The following is a 19672-nucleotide window of genomic DNA, read 5'->3' on the forward strand; positions in this document are numbered from 1 at the left end:
CCCTTCTTTGCGATTAGTAGAATTTGACATTTGTGCTCTGCTACTTGGAGTTTTTGTCTGTTGCATTGTTGGTAGAATATATTGCAAACTTCATTTGAGTTGGCCTCCAGTTCTGCTCTAGTACGTCCTCGGACAAGTAGTGCAACATCGTCTGCATATGCGAATATGGAGGAATGCGTTGGCAGTGTGAAATTTAAGACTGAGTTGAAGGTTGTATTCCACAAATGGGGGCTTGCACAGGACCCCTGTGGACATCCTCTGGTTTAGGTACGCTTGATAATCCCACTGTCGTGCACTATTAGAAGGCAACTGTCCGTTAGGTAATGTCGCAAAGTAAGGAAAATATTGCGTGGACATTGAACTGTTCTGAGTGCTTCTAAAATTGAGGGCCACCACAGCATATCAAATGCACTTTTCAGGTCTATACTGATTAGTGCAGTATGATAGCCGTGGTTGCGATTATCGTGTATAGCTGAATGTATATCGTGGAGAGCATGCGGTGTTGATGACCCTGTTCGAAATCCGTATTGCTTGAGCTGTAGATGTTGACCTCTTTCTAAGTGGTGTCGTAAGCGATTCATTAGAAGCTTCTTATATACTTTTCCGAGAGCCGAAAGTAAGCAGATCGGTCGGTACGAGGATGGATCTGAAGGGTCGCGATCCTTTTCTAGGAATAATACGGCCTGGCCGACCTTGAATGCTTTTGGGAACTTACCTGTTTGTAGCAGCTTATAAAAGAAGGCTATAAAATATAGCAAAGATGCTCTTATTGCTGTTTTGATGATTTGATAGCTTATCCCGTCTGGTGCCGGTGCCTTGTTATTGGAAAGGAATTTCAGGACTTGTAAAACTTCCTGCATGGTGAAGTCTGGATCGTCTGCAGTAGGCGGAGTAGAGTTGTTACTGCGTAGAGATTTATGATATTCCGAGTCGTCAGAATTGTCATCTTGACTGAAGACATGGTCCAGGATATTTTCACGCATATTTTTGGTGGATTCTTCCGTAATTACTGATTGCTCTGATGGTATGAATTGAAGACGCACGGGTTTAAAGAGCTTGTTAGTGGCTATTTTGTGGTGCAGCCCGTAAATTCCTTCCGTTTCAGTAAAGAATATTTGCCAGGAATGGATCTTGGTCTTTATTATTAGTCGTTTATATAATGCTCGCTCTCTGAAAGATAGGTAGGGTAGTGCTCTGGACTTCATTACGCCGTTCCTGCTTTAATCTGCGTCTGAGCGCACGGCATTTTTTCCGTTGGGTGGTGAGCTCTGTGTTCCACCAGTTAGGGGCGTTTAATTTCTTTTTGGATCTTGTTGGTAAGAGCTCTTCGCAGGTGCCATGAAGGGTTTTCATGATGTCGTCGGTTAGCGCTTCCATATCACTTTGTGTATTGGTATTTTTTAGGACTGGGGTTAGATTGCTTAATCTTTGATCAATTTTCTGAGAGAACGGTCGCTTCTTATTTGATGGCATGTTATAACGTTTTAATAATTGCGATTTGACGTAAGGACCAACTCGCCCTTCTCAGTCCTATCACAATACCCATCGTAAAATCGCCTATCTGGGCTGGAAGTGCCTTCCTTGACGGCGGCCTGGCATTCTCTCCTATTACACGTATCCTCCGGGACAAAAACCAACTTTCTTCGATAATTCATCTGTCAGAAATAACGACACGAATATTGCCCATTCTGGCACGTTCCTTCCCTTATATCTTACTTCACGTGCGTCGGAGAGCTGCGCATTTCACATCATTCGCATAACTCAATGACGTGCGTCTACTCTAAAATTTGCATAAATTTCTGACCACTCCTTCCTGGTTTTGCATTTTCAATGTCGAGTAGTGTATATATGTGTGTTTAATGTTAGGCTCTCCAGTTAACACTTTTAAAAGTAAATTTAAGCTTTCGCTTCGTACATTAGGAAAGTGTTGGCGTGTAGGGAGTCTTGTGAGGTCTAGTATGCAAAGTTTAACAAGTTAGATGTTGTGTAGCGGTAGTTTTGTTCGCGGTAACACAACATAAGTACCCTAAGTCCATTTCAGAACAAATTTCTGGAGAGCATGGGGGGAAAAAGAAGTTTAAGTATGAATGAAAGTGTATGAGGGCCAAATGAGCAATAAAAGGGTTATTGTAAGAGATATGGAAAATCTTTGTAAGATTCATTACTAATGTTGTTTCCTTCCAGATATGGAAGGACTAAGACTAAAAACAACTGAATAATGTATGGATTAAAAGAAGAAGTTGATGTTTGTCCAAAAACAGATGAAAATTATAAAATTTTTTAGCTTTAGATTTGTTGTAAAGTTGGCCATAACAACAGAAGTTTAAAGTGTACTTAGTTAATGAAAGTCTTAGAAGTGTGTAGTTAACGTTAGAAAGTTTTCAGACTTTAAAATCTTAACCTTTTGACTGCTACGCCGCGCAAAAGCGCAGCGTTCATTTGTCTCAAAAACCGCGACGCAGTTAGTTATTTTAGAATGCACTCGTGTTACAAAGTACGCGTGAGGTCAGACTAAAGCTGTTTCAAGAGAAGCGTCGTCACTCCCATATTACTACCTGCCGCCAGATAGGTTGACTGCAGCGCTAATTCAGTGCAGCGGTTGCGCTGAGAGTTGAAACCCTCCCCATGGCTGTTATAAGAAAACTTCTGGAATTGTTACATTAACACTGTTTTATATATTAAATGTTCATTTAATGTATTCTTTAAAAATTTATTTTTTTTATTTTTATTTTTTTTTGGGGGGGGGTAACATTTAAATTGCAACTTACGTCGTTTTGGTTAAAAAGAATCCAGTAATATAAAAAAATTCTAAAAACAATATAATTTAAAAAGAAGGTAAAATAAGAATTAAAAAAATTCTAAATATTCAAATATTCTTATGATTTTTTAAATAATTTTAATCATCATATGATTTTTTAAAATAATGATGTAACTACATTTCTGCTACATATATATATAATTTATTTTACAACACAAAATTAAAAAAACAATGTTTTTATATATGAATAATTTTATTAAATAATTTCAAGAAACAGGCAATGGGAAGAAAATACTAATAATTTTATTATTACTAGTAATAATACAAATAAAACTAACAAAATGTACTGAAAATTCTTTTACACCAAACTGCAATCTTTTTTTTTAAATAAAATATTAATGTATACAGATATTCAGAAAAACTGTAGATTTTATTTCAAATAAATATTATTTTGGTTTCATTGCTAAATGATAATAACCTTGCTTGCAAACCAACCTACTTAACTCTTTATATCATCATGCAAAATTAAAGGCATATGAACTTTAAGTTTTTTTTATAAAACAAATGAGGAATTAGAATAAAATAATTATGAAGCATTACATTCCTTCATGAATACTACATTATTCAGCAACTTCTTGGTTCCAGAATGCTGTAAAAATGTTTTGTTCATCATAGACTGTTGAAAGATAACTTTTGAAAAACCTATTCAGCTCAAAGTTATATAGGGACTCAATTTTAAACTTTTGCACAGAGAGGTTTAAAGGCTGTGAAATCACCAAATAAATAGTTCCACAGGTTTCAGCAACATTGCTTATTAACAGGTATTTTCAGGTAATATTTCAAAAAATAACATTCAAAATGGATTTTGCTGTAATGTAATGTATCAAATAAATAGACGAGTATGGTTAAGGGAATGCAATGAAAGTGTGGCTTAAAGAAAATTATCATTGGGATGTCCTGTCACCTTATCTACCAAAGCTCAAGATAAAAAGTTTTAAACAGCTTGGTCCTTTACTTTTCATAGAAAATGTTATAGTACAATTTCAAGGTGAGGGATGGAATTTAGAGTATTACAAATGCCAAGATGTCAAAAATGACTTTTGTAATTATATTAAATTACATATTTTTCTGCATCTAATGGGTACCTTTTTCTATGTAGAGAACTTGCAGGAAAAAGCAGAAAAACTGATAAAAGAACATCATTATTATTTGACATGAACGTGTGTCTTATCTGGACTCATAGAAGATACACACGATGATCATGCATACAATGTTAAGTGCTGTTTCAACACTAGAGTTATCCTCAAGATAGACAATTTCTTTGACTCAATAGAACTTAAAGAAGGTTCTTCACATATTAAATTTTAGAAAAACATGCTGGCATATACTGAAGAGTTTTTTTTCCCTTCATAGAGTAAATATGTATAAAAAACTTCAAAGCCATATTTTTGATTAAAAGAATAAAAAGACTATAAAATTAATTTAAATTTCAAGTCATGGAACTAAAACCCAGAACTTCTATAAATATATAGGAACACAATTTTAAAAAATTAACTAAAATCAAATATAAGTGGGTTTTTTTTAAGGTATGAAATGAGATTTTAATGGAATCGTGCAGCCAAACATATGATAGAAAAATTTAGTGTTAAGAAAAGTTTTTTTTATTTTTTATCATTATATTAAATTACGTTGTCTATATTAGATTATATTGTCTATATTATTGTTATTCTATATTAGAGTATTAAAAAAATGACACTTTACAATAGTAATATGCAATATGAATAATAAAATAGGATAATGGTTTAAGCAGTAGGATAGATGAAAATAAATAACTATGAGAAATATGCACACAATGTTTACAACAGAAAGAATATATATTTCACATATTATTGTATATTAACTGCAATATTTTTATATAAAACACAGTCACTCAATTACTAAATAGAACACATCATAAATTTAGAACTGTAGCTTAATTTTACTCTCCTTATTAAGTACAATCCTTTCTTAACCTTTAAAACCTTATTAAGTACAACACTTTATTTGGTTTTTGTATTTTACAAAAAAGGGTCCACAAAACTCTATGCCTGTATCATTAAAAGCAAAATTTTCATTAACAAGCTCAGGTTATTTTACCCTTTAGTGAGGCTTTTTCATGCTTTAACGAAGTAATTTTTTCTTCCATCATTATAAACACAAGTTACTCAACACAAATATTTCGGAAGAGGAAGTACAGTTTCATTTTCACACATACACTATTTAATGTCCCTGTTCGTAGTTAATTTCTCGGGCTCGATGGCCCATGCAAGATTTTTTTATATAATACACAGTCACTCAATTAAATAGAACACATCATAAATTTAGGACTATAGCTTAATTTTACTCTCATTGAATCTTTTACACTGTCACGCCACAGCGGCGGTAATTCTCTCCTCCAAGCTTAAACACACTCTGGGAATTTTCTACACATATGCTATCATTTCTTTCCAAAAATTAATATGCGCAGAACCAATGGAGCTGTTTTTCTCTTAAAGGATTCTTTTGAGTTCCATTCATGGAGTCAAACAAACTGTTAATCTTTAGAAAGAACTCTACTGTTGGAGCAGCACTTGCTTCTATCAGTCCAGACAAGATACACATGTTCATTCCTGCTGCTACTGTGTGGCTGAACACTTGTGCAGCAAGAGCAACTTTCATGGAATTTAATCCCATTGTATTTAAGTGTGCGTCAGTAATTTTCTGTGCACAGCCGATAAGCAGTGTTTTATCTACTCCATGGAAGTCTCGAATGTATTTGAAAGATACGAGCCATTTACTTGTCTGCAAGTCGTATTTCAAAAGATTCCTCCTCAAATTTTTCAAAAGATGTGGTGGATCAAACAAATAATAAATAGTCTGCCTATTAAAGTCAAAGAATGGTTTAATAGAGTCCACTCCTAAAATTTTAAACAACCTACTATTATTTCCACCCTGGTCACAAACTAAAGCTTTAACTATGGCATTAGCATCAGATAATTTTGTTAAAGCTTCTGCATTTATTGCATGGTTGGAGAAGTAAAATCCAAGTGGAAGTTTCTTTTTGCTAGTTAAACTTCTCAGCATTAATATTAGTGCATGATTTACAATTAAATCATTGCAAAAAACACCTAAGACCTCAAATCCAACTATGCGATCATTTTGTTTATCATGCACTAGACAGGGTTTCAATGATATCTCTCAAAGATCAATGCAAACATTCTTTCGTGATTTTCCTTATTTTGTAAAATTTGTTTCAGTGCTGATACGACATCTGCACTGATTCCTGTACGTAACAATTTTGATGAGACAAAACGTTGAAGAGTTCGTTCAGCTGGAAGTTCAAGGAACTCTTTCCAAACACGATATGCTGCCCGACTTTTACTGTAGATGCGGTAGGCATCAATTTTATCTGACTGTGTAAAACGTCTGCTTTTTGTTTTCTGGGTATTCAATATTACTTGGCGCTGAATAAAAGAAGATAATTACTAACTCCTTGACTGGAAAGAGTTCTTTCTAGAGCATTAACTGTAGAAAATTTCTTCTTAGATGACAAAAATTTTAATTTCAGCCGTCTTGCCATGTCACGATATTTTTTAATTTTTTTTGCCAATTGTGATTTTCTGGGTATGTATTTTTTCCCAGAACAATGTGATTTTTGGTGTGCTACAGGTCACTGGTATCGAAAATGACTGCTGTGGAGTGGTAGACATTAAAGATGCATTACAAGTCGAAAGTTCTGTGGAGCAGACATTTTGATAAACATTATTGGGTCCTTGAACATTGGATATTAATTCCTGTTGGAAATCTGACGGATAATTTTCAGAACCATTTCTCACAGAACTTGGCACTGTCATATGACTTAATTTAGACACTTCATCTGGAACCGAACCATTTGTCACCTGCAGTTTTGAAGAACATGGTACTGCATTGTGTACCAAACGACGTTTAGTAGTTATATTAACGAAGCACCAGTCTTCAAAATGTACCATACATAGATAGACTATTTTATGTAGGTCAGAGGCAGGAACAACCACGAGCTTTTCATTCTTCAGCCTTGACCCAAGCTTGGCATGTGAAACAAAAAAGATGGAAAATAAATAAGTATATATATAAATTGCATTAGTTTAATAGAATGAATCATCTAAAGCAGCTTATGTCAGTTTCCTGTCAAGTGGAGACCACTTTTATTAGGTAAAATATGTTTTGGAGATAACCCTAATACTGCCCCGCTCTTCCTGAAGCAATTTTACTTTTTTCTCTGGTTTCTATAACTTACAACAGATGGGAAACTGAATTTTTTTAAATAAAAAACTTGATCTGTGGGGCATTTACATATTTTGCCCACAGGAATCATCACGTTCACACAGTAAGAGTCATTCACTTTTTTATCACTGCACTTGGATAAAACAACTTCATCATTCTATTGAAACCCATTCTCCAATTACGTAATCATTTACCTATAATTTTGACATCCATATAACCTCTAAGTTTTCCGTTTACTATTGAAAACAGGGAATTTGGCTATGCCTTTAATTGGTAAACTATCCCTAAAAATAGATTTACAAACTAAAGGCATATTCTTTTATTATTTCATCTTAACAATTAAAAAGATAATTTTTTAATCATAATTCACACCAGTAGTAGCATGCAGTTAATGTAAAAATACTGTAATTTATTTTGTTTCAAACATATGTCTCTTACCACTTTCTGATTATTCACATAAAAAAAAAAAAAAAAAAAAAAAAGCAACACATTAACAACTTTTAAGTAGCTTCAAAAATAATACCTTTACTTCTAACAGGGTTAGGTGGCTATAATGTGCCGAAACCTAAAGGAACTCTAATATAAATAACTCTGGATGTGCAATATTGTGGGAAGAAAAGGTCAAAATTTCAGTTTTTTGTTTCTGAAGAATTTTTAAACATCATAATTTGTTTCCGAGTTTAAGGTACTTTAACTTTTCAGCAAAAGTTCAGGATGAAATACAAATGAATTACGTTTAACAAAACAATTTTTTATGACAAAAGTGGAAAGAAATCATAAAATAATTTAGTACTAACCTTTGCTCTTCCTTGGGAAATCTGTACAAATGTATTCCATTACTTTTTTATGCAATCTTCCTATTACAGCCTTTAAATTTGCAGTAGCGATAAGTCATTATGTCAGAAAAAACAAAAAATAATAATGAAATTGGGTCTGAAAAGATCTGTTTGATAAAAACTGCAATTAAAAATGCACGTGAGGCAAATTAATGACGGAGCTCTCGAAACCAGTAAGCGCATGTGCATTACATTCAAAAACAACTGTAAATGGGGAGCATGCGCAGTTCAATTAATTGTGTTTCCAAAGCGCAAACACCACGAGCGCTGTGATCATGACAAAGCGCAGGTTCGTCCATTGAGCGAAGGCCATCTTGATGGGAGAAGGCCGAAGCTAACGTTTAGTGACGTCACAGCCAAGGGCGGTCAGCCAAAATGATCTTGGGTCAGCGCGCTTTCTTTTTGCCTGCAGTATATGAGAAACAAATATATTCTTCTCTTCCTGTAAGCAATATTTAAAAAGAATACTGAAGAATGGATTACTGATATTTTACACTTAGACGAAGGGACAGCATCTGAGGGGATTTTCTCAAATAATATTAATTTTTGCTTGCTAATCAGTAACATTCTTTACAATACTATATCTTTGGTTACATACCATTATGTGCAGTTTAATAGCATTAAACACTGCAAACTCAAATAGTTTTGAACTAATTAAATGAATATTATATTAAATTTTTAACCACAGTGTGACAAGCATTCAATACTAAATTTTTTCGCTTATTTCCAAGCAATACAAGAAACTGTTTTTGCTGTCTCATATTAAAAAATTGTACCCAGAAATTCAAGAGCTGCAAATATTAACATTTCGCGTTCATCAAGTAAAAGATTTTCAACCGCAGTTGGATTTGAAGTCAAAGGCATTGACATTCAAGAGAGAGTTATGCATCTCTTAGATATAAGATTTATCAATATTTACATTAAATTGTTTATATCAGATAATTTTAAGATAAAAATGTTACTTTTAAATTAATCTAGGAACAAAGCGATATAAATGCATTGCATTTCTTCATTATTTGATTTACACATAGATTTTGACACTTTGATTCTTTTTGAATTTGTTATTCATAGACACGTATAAAATGATATTCTTCACAAAAAACTTAAACAGTTAAATCATGCTCGACTTTAAATGACCCATTCACTGAAGGGCACTCTTCCATCTCAATACGCAAAAAAAAGTATATAATCAGATGCTTTCATTATTGCCTATGTATCTGATAACTTACTGCAGTAAAGTTTCAAAAATTCTGGAAAGGAGACAATGTTGTCTGCAGCACACAATTTTTTAAAATTAATTTCACTCCGTTACTTTATTTCTCTTGTCCTGTCTTCTGATGTCTTTCGCTTTTGTGGTAAAGGGTAAGATAAATATTTAGGTTGACCGTAAAAAATAGTCGGATATGTATCTTTTGATAAAACTGGCACTTTTTTTTTATGTGTTAATACTGTCCCATCAGGTCGTGTTGCTTTATCGTCTCTTAGGATGAAATTTTCATCAAAATGAATACACAAGCACACGATCCTGGTACAAAGTCTTTCCTATTAATTTTACTTATCCATATTTTACATAGTAGTTCATCTTTAAGAAACTTAAAAGTTGTAATATGCTGTTCATTTGCATAGCAATTTGACTTGCATCCCGGAACGCTACATTTTCGCGGCATCTGTAAAAATTCAATTAACACTGCATTATGCACCTTAATTAAATAATAACTAAAAGGGAATCACAGTGAATTATTTAATGCTATATAATTAATGCACACCTATTGAAGCTTAGTGAATGTACAAAATATATGCAAAGCTCGAGTTCAGTATTTTTTAACTTTCAAGAATTTGTTTTAATTTAGAATTTTAATTCTTGTTTAATTTAGAAGAAGAAATTATTCTAATAAAGCATTACAAGATTCGTGTTTGATACATAGTTTGAAAATGAAAGATGCAAGAGAAATTTACTGGATTGTTATAATATTTAACATGAGTATTATGGCATGCTTGTTGTGGCATATGTTAATAAATACATATTAGAATCTGAATAAAAATGGGGAGGGGGGGAATTTCTTTAGCTTGCCTTTATCATAAAAGTGTTTGCTTTGTATCACGAACTAAATTTAAGAAGTACAGGTCAAACAGAATTAACTAAAGGAAAACATTAAAGTGAGCTAGTAAATAAATTTAACTCGCATCTTGCTAAAAATTAAATTTACTATAGTTAAGGAATAGCTAATGCTGCATATCTTGTATTTGAGCCACGTAGCAGTCAAACGGTTAAACAAGTTCGTTTAAAGACCTTTAGCTTGCGACTATATAAAGTCTGGTCGGAAGCTATGTAAGGATTTTGTTAGTTTTATTAACAGTTAAATTTTGAGTTAAAGTTCCTTTCCTATCGATTCTTAACTTCAACTTACACTTCCGGCCAGAACGTAGTTTTAGAATCCCATCTGAATACATAATGAGAAAGAGCGGTATTTAACCATTAATTTCTTCGGTCTTAGAGAGAGAGAGAGAGAGAGATACCACGTATTCCGGATGCACGCGTCCGCCTTTTCAGGCTACTCTCTCGTAAGCTATTATCACGCTCGGCCGTACTTTAGGCCCTTGATGGCTCCGCAGTCTATTAACGTTAAGGGGCCAACTCTGTCAGAATTTTGATAGCTTCGGCTATACCTCTTTAGTTTAGGTTAATTCTTAGTACCTCAAGTTCAAGCCGAAGTGTTGGCTTTATTGTACACTACAAGACGGAGTTTGTTAAACTTTAGTTGGAATAATAAAGGGTTAGTTTACCCTTTTATCTTGTTGTTTCTTATCACACGAACTCAAGCGATTATTCGCTTATTAGTTCTTAACCTTCTTCACTTCCATCAGTAACTTATAATCACAAAGTGAGAAACTCTACAAATTAATGTCATTAGATTTAAGTAATTTAAAGGCAGCAGCTTATAATTTAACACTTAAATATCCGAATGATATGAACGCTGAAGAAATTCAGTCAGAAATATCTAGTTTAAAAAATTAGCTATTTCAATAATTCCGGATTTCACAGCAGCTACAAGCTTAGAACTTTTACAATAATTCACGATTATAATTTAGTTCAGTCCTATTCGGATTTGGCAGCAGCGTTAAAAAATTTGTAACGTTGCCAATTACTGTAGCTAGTGGCGAAAGAAGCTTTAGCAAACTTAAAATAATAAAAACTATATAACATTTTCACTAGGCCAAGAAAAACTTTCAAACATGGCCATTTTCTCTATAGAACAAGAGTTAAGTAATCAAATAAATTTTGAAAAAATTATTGATGATTTTTCTTCTCTAAAAGCAAAAAAAAAAAAAAAAAAAATTAAATTATAAATATGCTTGAAAAGTTTATGCCATATAATTTTGAGCAGATATTTTATTTATACTACTTAATATTATTTGCCATTTTTCAAAAAGCATATTTTTAAAGTTTACCATTTCGAAATTGTTAATCATTATAAATGTTTTACTTTGTAGGATATACAGGGTGATCAGCGATTAAGCTCTGATTTAAAAATCAAATATCTGTACAACAAAGATCGATAGAATTATGAGGTAAACTGTACGTTCATTAGCAAATCTGTAAAAGTGGTGTACTAAAGTTCAGAAAATTTAGTTACGAAAATCGTTAACAGACGGCGCTCTGCGCTGAAAACTCTTTCTCTGAAAGGAGTAAAAAAAAGGAACTACTTTGATATGCGCCCTCAAGTCGCCAAATTTCTCGCCAAACATTTTTGGCGAGAAACTCCACGCTGCCATTTTGCTATCTAAATTTGTTGTCTACATTTCGAACTTTAAGCCTAAAATGTTTCCGAAAGCACGGTTTTCGCTAATGCAAAAGCCACGTTTTGAACACACAATTTAAGCTAAAAATCCGAAACAAAAACAAAAAATTTAGATAGCAAAACCGTAAAGTTTCTAACCAAAATTATTTGACAAGAGTCCATGTACACAGCGATATGTTTTAACTTAAAAAAAAAAATCTACGAATGGCACAATCTAGTCAACGAACGAATCTACGAACTACGCACACCTCGCTTTAATAAATTAACATAACAATAAATTTCAAAGAATACCATGTACACAGCATCCTGTTTAAACTTAAAAAAACATCTACGAATTGCACAATTTAGGCAACAAACAAATCTACGAACTATGCACACCTCAATTTAATAAATTAACATAACAACAATAAATTTCAAAGAATACCATGTACACAGCGTCCTGTTTCAACTTAAAAAAATCTACGAATTGCACAATTTAGACGGTACGCACTAATCAACAAAATAACTAAAATTTCAAACTATTCAAAAAAACAACAATAACGACAGAAATTCATACTAAAAAAACAATGAACATAACATTCTACGAAATAAGAACAAGAATAAAATAAAATGCACTTACCATGAAATGCTCTTTCGTACAGCAGAAATACCAATTTCATATCGCCTTTAACATGCCGCCACGTAATCACTATCGTATTTATATGACAGCCAGACACACTATCCAGAAAATTCATACTATGGTTCACAAATAAATAAAATAACAAATAATCACAAATCCCTGCTTCTATCATGCACAGCCACTAAAAATAATCTCCCAGACCCTCTTTCCACACCTCCAAATACCCACTGCCCCTCAACAGGATGGCCACGACGATATTTCCTTTTGCCGAACTTCAATTCAACAACTTCCACCATTTTAGCTTTTCCCCCTAGCTTCTCAGACACAAAGCATGACGCGAACCAACGAACTCCAGCGAAAGATTTTTCAACGTCAACAGGGTTGCCAGACAACACGCAATCGCGCCAAAACCAGCGCAGAATACATATCGCCGCATTTGGTGAAATTAGGGCGTATATCAGAATTGTACCAAAAAAATTAAAAAAATAAAATAAAGTGAAGCAGCCTTTGCAATCAAAATACAATTTTTTCAAAATGTTCACCGTTTGAAACAATGAGGTGGCGTAAACGAACAATGAACGTCTGAACGGAAATGGAATCACATGCAACACCAATCAACGATTCAAGCTCATCTAGAGTAGCGAGATTGTTTCGATAGACAGTGTCTTTCAATGCGCCCCACAGAAAGAAGTCACAAGGACTCAGATCGGGAGAATATGGAGGCCAAGCTATTCCTGTGTCAGTAAATTGCGGATAACCTAACGCAATTACGCTATTTCCAAAGTGTTCATGAAGAAAGCGGAAAACTTTATCTGTTCGATGTGGTCGAGCCCCATCTTGCATGAACCAGTCGATACCTGGTCGATACTCCAACGCTAGTTGAGTGCTGACAAATTGTTCCAAAATTGTAACGTAACGTTCAGTAGTTATCGTTTCTCGTACGAAAAATGGTCCGATAATGCCTCGGGCGGATACCGCAGCCCATGCTTTAGGCGAAGTAACTTTAGGCGAATGCAGTGGCAGGCGAATGCCAGTAACTTTAGGCAAATGCAGTGCTTTCTCTTCACACAAATGAGGATTTTCGGTACCCCAAAATCTCCAGTTTTGTTTATTAACGATTCCATTCAAATGAAAATGTGCCTCCTCTGTGAACCAGATACAGCTCACATCAAATCTATCGTTGTCGACCATTGGTAGAATCTGATTCGCAAAGTCAACCCTTTGTTGCACAGCTTTCATGGGTATGGCCTGATGACTTTGGATTTTGTATGGAAACAGCCGTATGCTATTTTTTAATATTTTTTGCGTGCTCGTGTACTTCAAACCTGTCTCTGATGCCATCCGTCGGATGCTTTTCCTAGGATTTTGCTGAACAATCCCAGAAATTTTGGCTGCATTTTCAGGAGTGACTACAGTTTCCCTAGGCCCAAAATTTCCCTTTCGATCATCAGCCACGCTGCCATTCCGTTCAAATTTCGCGAAGAGCATGCGAATGGTTTTCACATCGGGTCCAACTGGAACATTGAATCCTTTTTGAAAACTGCGACGTGTTGCCGTAGGACTGTGTTCTAATCGGTGAAATTCCAGAATAAAAAAAACACGTTGTGCAATGGAATACATTAATTCACTTTCTACGCTGCCCTTTTTTCACTAGCCAACAGTCGTACTGATCCTTTTCGAATTCAAAGCACATTTTTAAAGGCTACTGATAGGTTATTGCGATTAGAGCGCCATCCGTTAAAGATTTTTGTAACTGAATTTTCTAAACTTTTGTACACCATTTTTACAGTTTCGCTAATAAACGTACAGTTTACCGCATAATTCTGTCGATCTTTGTTGTAGAGATATTTAATTTTGAAATCAGGGCTTATTCGCTGATCACCCTGTACAAAGTTATAATTAAATATTACTGTAAGAATTATTGTATTTTCACTTCAAATAGTTACTTTTAATGTGCATAAAATATATAAAAATATAGTTAATTTGTTCTACATGTATGATTATATGTATATATATATGCAATAATGCATATATATATCTAATAATAAAACTCCATAGTCAAGAATACACTTAAATTTCTAACTGTTTGTTCTTTTCATTTTTAATGGCGACATTCTCTTATTTGAAAGTACTTGGAATTAAATCTACAGCCCCGTAGTCAAGTTGTTTTTCCCGCCTTTTCTACTCGTACAGTTATAGAATGTTCTGGAAATATTTAAAGCGAACTGGATTGGATGACGAGGCTGACGTCATTTCTTTGAAGCTCCGCCTTTCCAGAGGCTACAAAAGGACTCGCAAAAGAATATCGGGGACTTTTTCTTAAATGTCACGATGCAGTAAACTTCATTCAAAAAGTTATTAGTAATTCTTTTTATTTACTCCGGATATTTGATTTTGTAACTGCTATTTCTCCTGAATAATAATAAATGGATCCTGTTTTTTTTTAATTTATCGTCTGATAATTTAAGCTACGACTAAAGCTGGTACATCACATATATATATATATGTAATATTTTCAGGAGCAAGAATTTTGATGCCGTAAACTGGAAGGCCTCGCATTACTTCTAAACAAACATATCCATAATGACTAGGAAATTGGAGGCGAATGCAGATTAAATCTTCAGTTTTATTTTCAGCAACATGTAGCGGCTAAGGCTACTATAAAGGGGAGCTGAATCATCATCCATTTTGAAGCTAACTTGTTGGTATTCGCTATTGGATTAGCACTGATTTCTTGACATATTTGTGGATCGATTCCGACCTAATTTTTAGAAAAATGGGTGGTTGTGCTGCACCAAATTGTTCGAATCAGTCTAAAAATAACTTTAGGATGTTTCGTTTCCCTAGAAATGAAGAAAGACGAAGAAAATGGATAGTTAATTCTCGTCGAGATCAATGGATCCCGGGCCCAGGAGCGTATCTTTGTGAGGTAAGTTCAGCTTCGTATTTTTCCATAGAATGTTAGAAAAATTACTCTTCTTGGTACTTTAAAATATTTATTTTCATTTAACTGTCACTTATTGACGATCAACTGATTTTGTAAGTACAAAATCAACTGCGGAATGTGTATGTGTTTGTGCAGTAAAATATCGTTGTTTCATGTTGTTTCTTTTGTTATCGTGAAAAGTTTATACCGTTTGTAAAATTTATATCATACATTTCATGTAAACTTTGTGCTCAGTTAGAAATGTGATGTGCCTTTTTCTTTCTTTAATTTTACTGTACGATTGGTGATTTAAAGTAGCATTCTATGTTTTGATTCTGATGTATTGTCGCCAAATCGGATAGTTGGCGCCAATGTTAAAAACTGGATGGTATGATCCAAATAATAAATGATTTTGTTTTTTCTTTATAGTAAGATAAATATATTCTGTATTTTTAGACATTTTTAAGAAGTTAAATATTAATTTAAATATTCGATGAATCGTTTTGATCCCATTATTATCCTTTATTGTAGTAGCAAATCTTAATGTTGTATTTTTAACTATAGGCACTTTAAATTTATTTTTAGTGTGTGAGCAGGAAATATGTTTTAAGTAGTTTCACAAACATGATTACTTTTTAAAAATTTTGTTCTATTTTCATAAAAAAATTTAAATTTATCAGAAAATTACATTCTTAAATTATTATAATATATGTAACTGTAATTTAATACTAGTGCTTTTGATTTTAATGTTAAATTTCATGCATGCTTTTGTTAAATATGCAGGTACATTTTGAAGAAAATCAATTTGAATGCTCTAGGCAAGATGGGCGTAAAAAACTCAAGCCCAATGCTGTGCCAACTCTTTTCAATGTGCCTAATCCCCCACAACTGTTGACCCCACAGCGTCTAAAAGGCATTGGTTTACCAAAGCACCGTTCAGTTACATCCAATTTTTGTAATGTATGTGTTTTTTATTTTTATGGTTTTTCATAAAAAAATATGTTTTTATTACAAATGGACTAAATTGCTTTATAAAAGAATCAAAATATTGAAATTAAGGCATTATGTGATAAAGCTGTAATTACAGTCCCTAAGATTAGATTAAAAAATTAAAATTTTGCTGTTGTTATATATATAATTAAGTATGTACTTTGTTATTATAATCATATATTGAAAATTAAGCATAAAACCTCAATTTGATGTAGTTTTTGGATAAAGTTTTTGTAGTTTTTCGAGGACGGTCATACATGGGTCTGGTTTCTTCAAATTTGCTCCTAAAAGAAAGAAACCGGTATCTGATTGCCTTCAAAGTCAAAAGAGTTTAAATCAAAATTTGTATTAAAATAAAGTTGCTTTTTTGCTTAATTTTAAATTCCAGATAAATAGAGAGAAATATGTATGGAGTAAGTAGAAGAAATAATATTGAAATTAATAATTTTAATCTTGACTAATACAATAATATAGTTATAATACATTGATTTAAATGTATATTTTAATGTCTTATATGTCTTGTCTGAATGTTGTTATTTTTTGTTTAAAGATTTACAAAACTTATTAGGATTATTTATATTATTTATTATTAAAATTACATTAAGTATATTTTATTTATCAGCATTTTCAGGTATCCTTACTTATATGTGTTTCATAATTTTTGCATCTTCAGGGTGGCTTGCTGCACGGTTTACCTTTATCAACTGAAGCTATTTCTGTTGCTGAACCATCTGTTGTAAGTCTTCATTTGAACAGTTATTAAATATTTAGTATTATAAACTTTTTCTAAAAAGTATTAACACTGTTTCTAAAATTAAAAAATATATTAACGTAATATTTACTTATGTTTAAGAAGTATGAATGCTATGAACAGTCCAATGTATTTATGCTTTTTTATAAGTTGAGTTACTTTGAAAATGGTAATGATTATTTTTATTTATTTTTATCCGATCAGAGTTTATAATTTCTTTCACTTCCACATATTTCATATATTATAATTTCTTTTAGGTTCATTTGCCACAACCTTCAGCTTCATATTTTGGAGAAATAAATTTTGCTGCCGAAGTATCTGATGTAAATTGCCATTTTGCACTTCTAAAAAATTTTAATAGTTTTTTAACATCTATTCGTAAACTGTACTATGTTTTTTAAATGTTTCCATCTTCATAATCATGCACTTTATTTCATTTCACCAGTGGTTGCAAATGTGTACATTACAGTACATCTCAGGTGTGTTTGCAACAACATTTAGCATTACCTTCTGATTAAATAACAGCTGCTAGTAAAGAATCTATTCTATGTTTTCATTTGAGCAGCTATTAAATGTCATATGTTTTACATATATTAATGAATTTTTATACGATTTCTGAAATATGAAATTGTTTGTCTTATGGTTGCTAAACAGCTGTACTATATCTGGCTGTTGTGCTATGGAATTATTTTTGAATTTTGAGTGTTAACAATTTATTATCTATTTATGAATTATAAAATGTTATGTAAAATAATTATTTCTTAAAATGAATGTAGTTTATATTATCTGTATTTCTAAATTTCTTATATATATATTTCAGGTTTGTTTGCAAGAACAAGCTTCAACTTCATCTTGTGATAAAATGCCATCTATTTGTGAAGGATCTCATGTAAGATAATTAGTGTATTATTAAATTGCTTGCTTATACAAAACGTTTCTATTAACTTTTGGGGGGGGAAGGGTAAAAGGAATGTAATTAATTTCATCAGCATTTACAAATTCTTTGTGTACATTTCAGGTTTGTTTGCAAGAACAGCCTTTAGCCTCATTTTGCAATGAAATACCATCTATTTGTGAAGGCTCTGATGTAAGTTGATAACTAATGTATAATTAAATTACTTCCTTATATGCATTTAAAATGTTCTATAAAGTAATTTTTTGGTAAAAGGAATGTAATTAATTTCATCAATAGTTGCAAATTCTCTATGTAAATTTCAGTTTTGTTTGCAAAAACAACCTTTAGATTCATCTTGCAACCAAATTGTAATTAATTTTAATTAATTTCATCAGCATTTGTGAAGGCTGTGATATAAGTTGATAATTTGTGTTATTAAATTGCTCATGATTATGGAGATAATCGATCCCTTGAAAAGCTGGAAATAAATTTTAAAAATCTATTTGGTACTTTTCCGTTTTGCCGGCGCAAACGATAAAGTCGCCAATAATGGTTTAACTGATGCCAGACGGAATATCTTCGCTGGTAACCTTTTACGCCTCAGTTTCAAAACAAGTTGAAGCCATTTCTTATCAGATTGTTTCTTTCAATACTGGCATACAATAATATAGAATTTTTACACGATATTTAAATTTTATCCCCTAAGACAATTCACGGTAATTAAGTCAATTAGAACGCAATTACACCGCTCATCCGAAGGCGAAATCAAGTGTTAAATTCATCAATTCTAATGAGAATGCACTAGTCAAGTCAAGCACTGTGGTTTTACATAATTTCTGAGTAAGCTATTCGTACGAATTGAAATAATTCTTGCATTTAAACTTGTATTCCAAATTAAGATTTAACTTGAAATTAATGTAGATAATTACTGAGCGAATTAGATTTTAGTAGCGTAGTTTACGTGAGATGAGATCACTTGGGGTCACGTGATACGAACCGGCGAATCAGGATTTTGAACCATGAAATCATAGTAAATTCTTAAATTAATGTCTTTTTACAAATTTATTGTCTTTATTTATTGGCTTTTTACAAAATTTTAAACCATATTAAAATGTTAATGCCTTCAAAATAAAAAAAATTCTTAGAATTAACATTTTTTTATGTGTATACTGTATGTTGTCGCCAACAAAGTCTGCTTGGCGAGATTTGCGCCGGCGAAACGGAAAAGTACCATCTATTTTTAAGTGAAATAAATTTTAAATATTAGAAAATAAAACAAAAATAATCTAGAAAATGCTGAAAACAATAGAGTCAAATTTAAAAACCCACCACAGTATAGGAAAAGAGACCTGGAACTTGCATTTTTATTTTGTGGATTTATTATCTGTTTAAGTTTGACATTTAATCCAAAGGGGCTTTGTCCCTGAAGGACTATTGTTTTCGTTTTGTATTGAAACACTATAAACGGCTGCATCACTTTTCAAATTGTTGCCACCAAATATTATCACCCTGTACTATATTTAAAGAAATTATATAGTGAAGACTCATAAATGCATGTATGTTTTTTGCATTCTGATAAAACAACGGTACCTAGAGCCATCAAATTTTGAATGACTTAATTCTACTGTGAATATGGACATCTGGAAGACCGAATTTGAAATTCAGAATTTGTTTTAATATATATTTTATATGTTGTAAAACTTTAACGAATTTTTGATTAACAAACTTGAGGATTTCAAAGCGAGCAATGGCAATGTTGTACAGAAAAGACACTTTTATCTCGAGCGTGTGAGACAATGAATCGGGAATTCTGAAG

The 19672-nt window shown here is 32.5% G+C and overlaps 1 protein-coding gene across 2 annotated transcripts; it reads left to right on the plus strand.

The window, feature by feature from the left end:
- Nucleotides 1–15013: 15013 nt before the first annotated feature.
- On the plus strand, nt 15014–18343 carry LOC118203285 (peroxynitrite isomerase THAP4-like). 2 transcript variants are annotated; one of them, XR_015038874.1, is made up of 4 exons: nt 15014–15223; nt 16004–16180; nt 16884–17850; nt 17980–18343. XR_015038874.1 is itself a non-coding variant. In XM_085809003.1 (3 exons), exons 1-3 carry the CDS (start codon nt 15071–15073, stop codon nt 16971–16973), a joined length of 420 nt encoding a protein of 139 aa, XP_085665129.1. In that variant the 5' UTR covers nt 15014–15070; the 3' UTR covers nt 16974–17859. The 2 variants fall into 2 exon arrangements, 1 of the variants encoding a protein (XP_085665129.1); XM_085809003.1 differs by lacking the exon at nt 17980–18343 and having other exon boundaries at nt 16884–17859.
- The last annotated feature ends 1329 nt before the right edge of the window (nt 18344–19672 follow it).

This window comes from Stegodyphus dumicola, chromosome X2 (genome assembly GCF_044657685.1).
Source record: "Stegodyphus dumicola isolate Sdum_Otavi_A_Nest chromosome X2, ASM4465768v1".
Lineage (NCBI taxonomy): Eukaryota > Metazoa > Arthropoda > Arachnida > Araneae > Eresidae > Stegodyphus > Stegodyphus dumicola.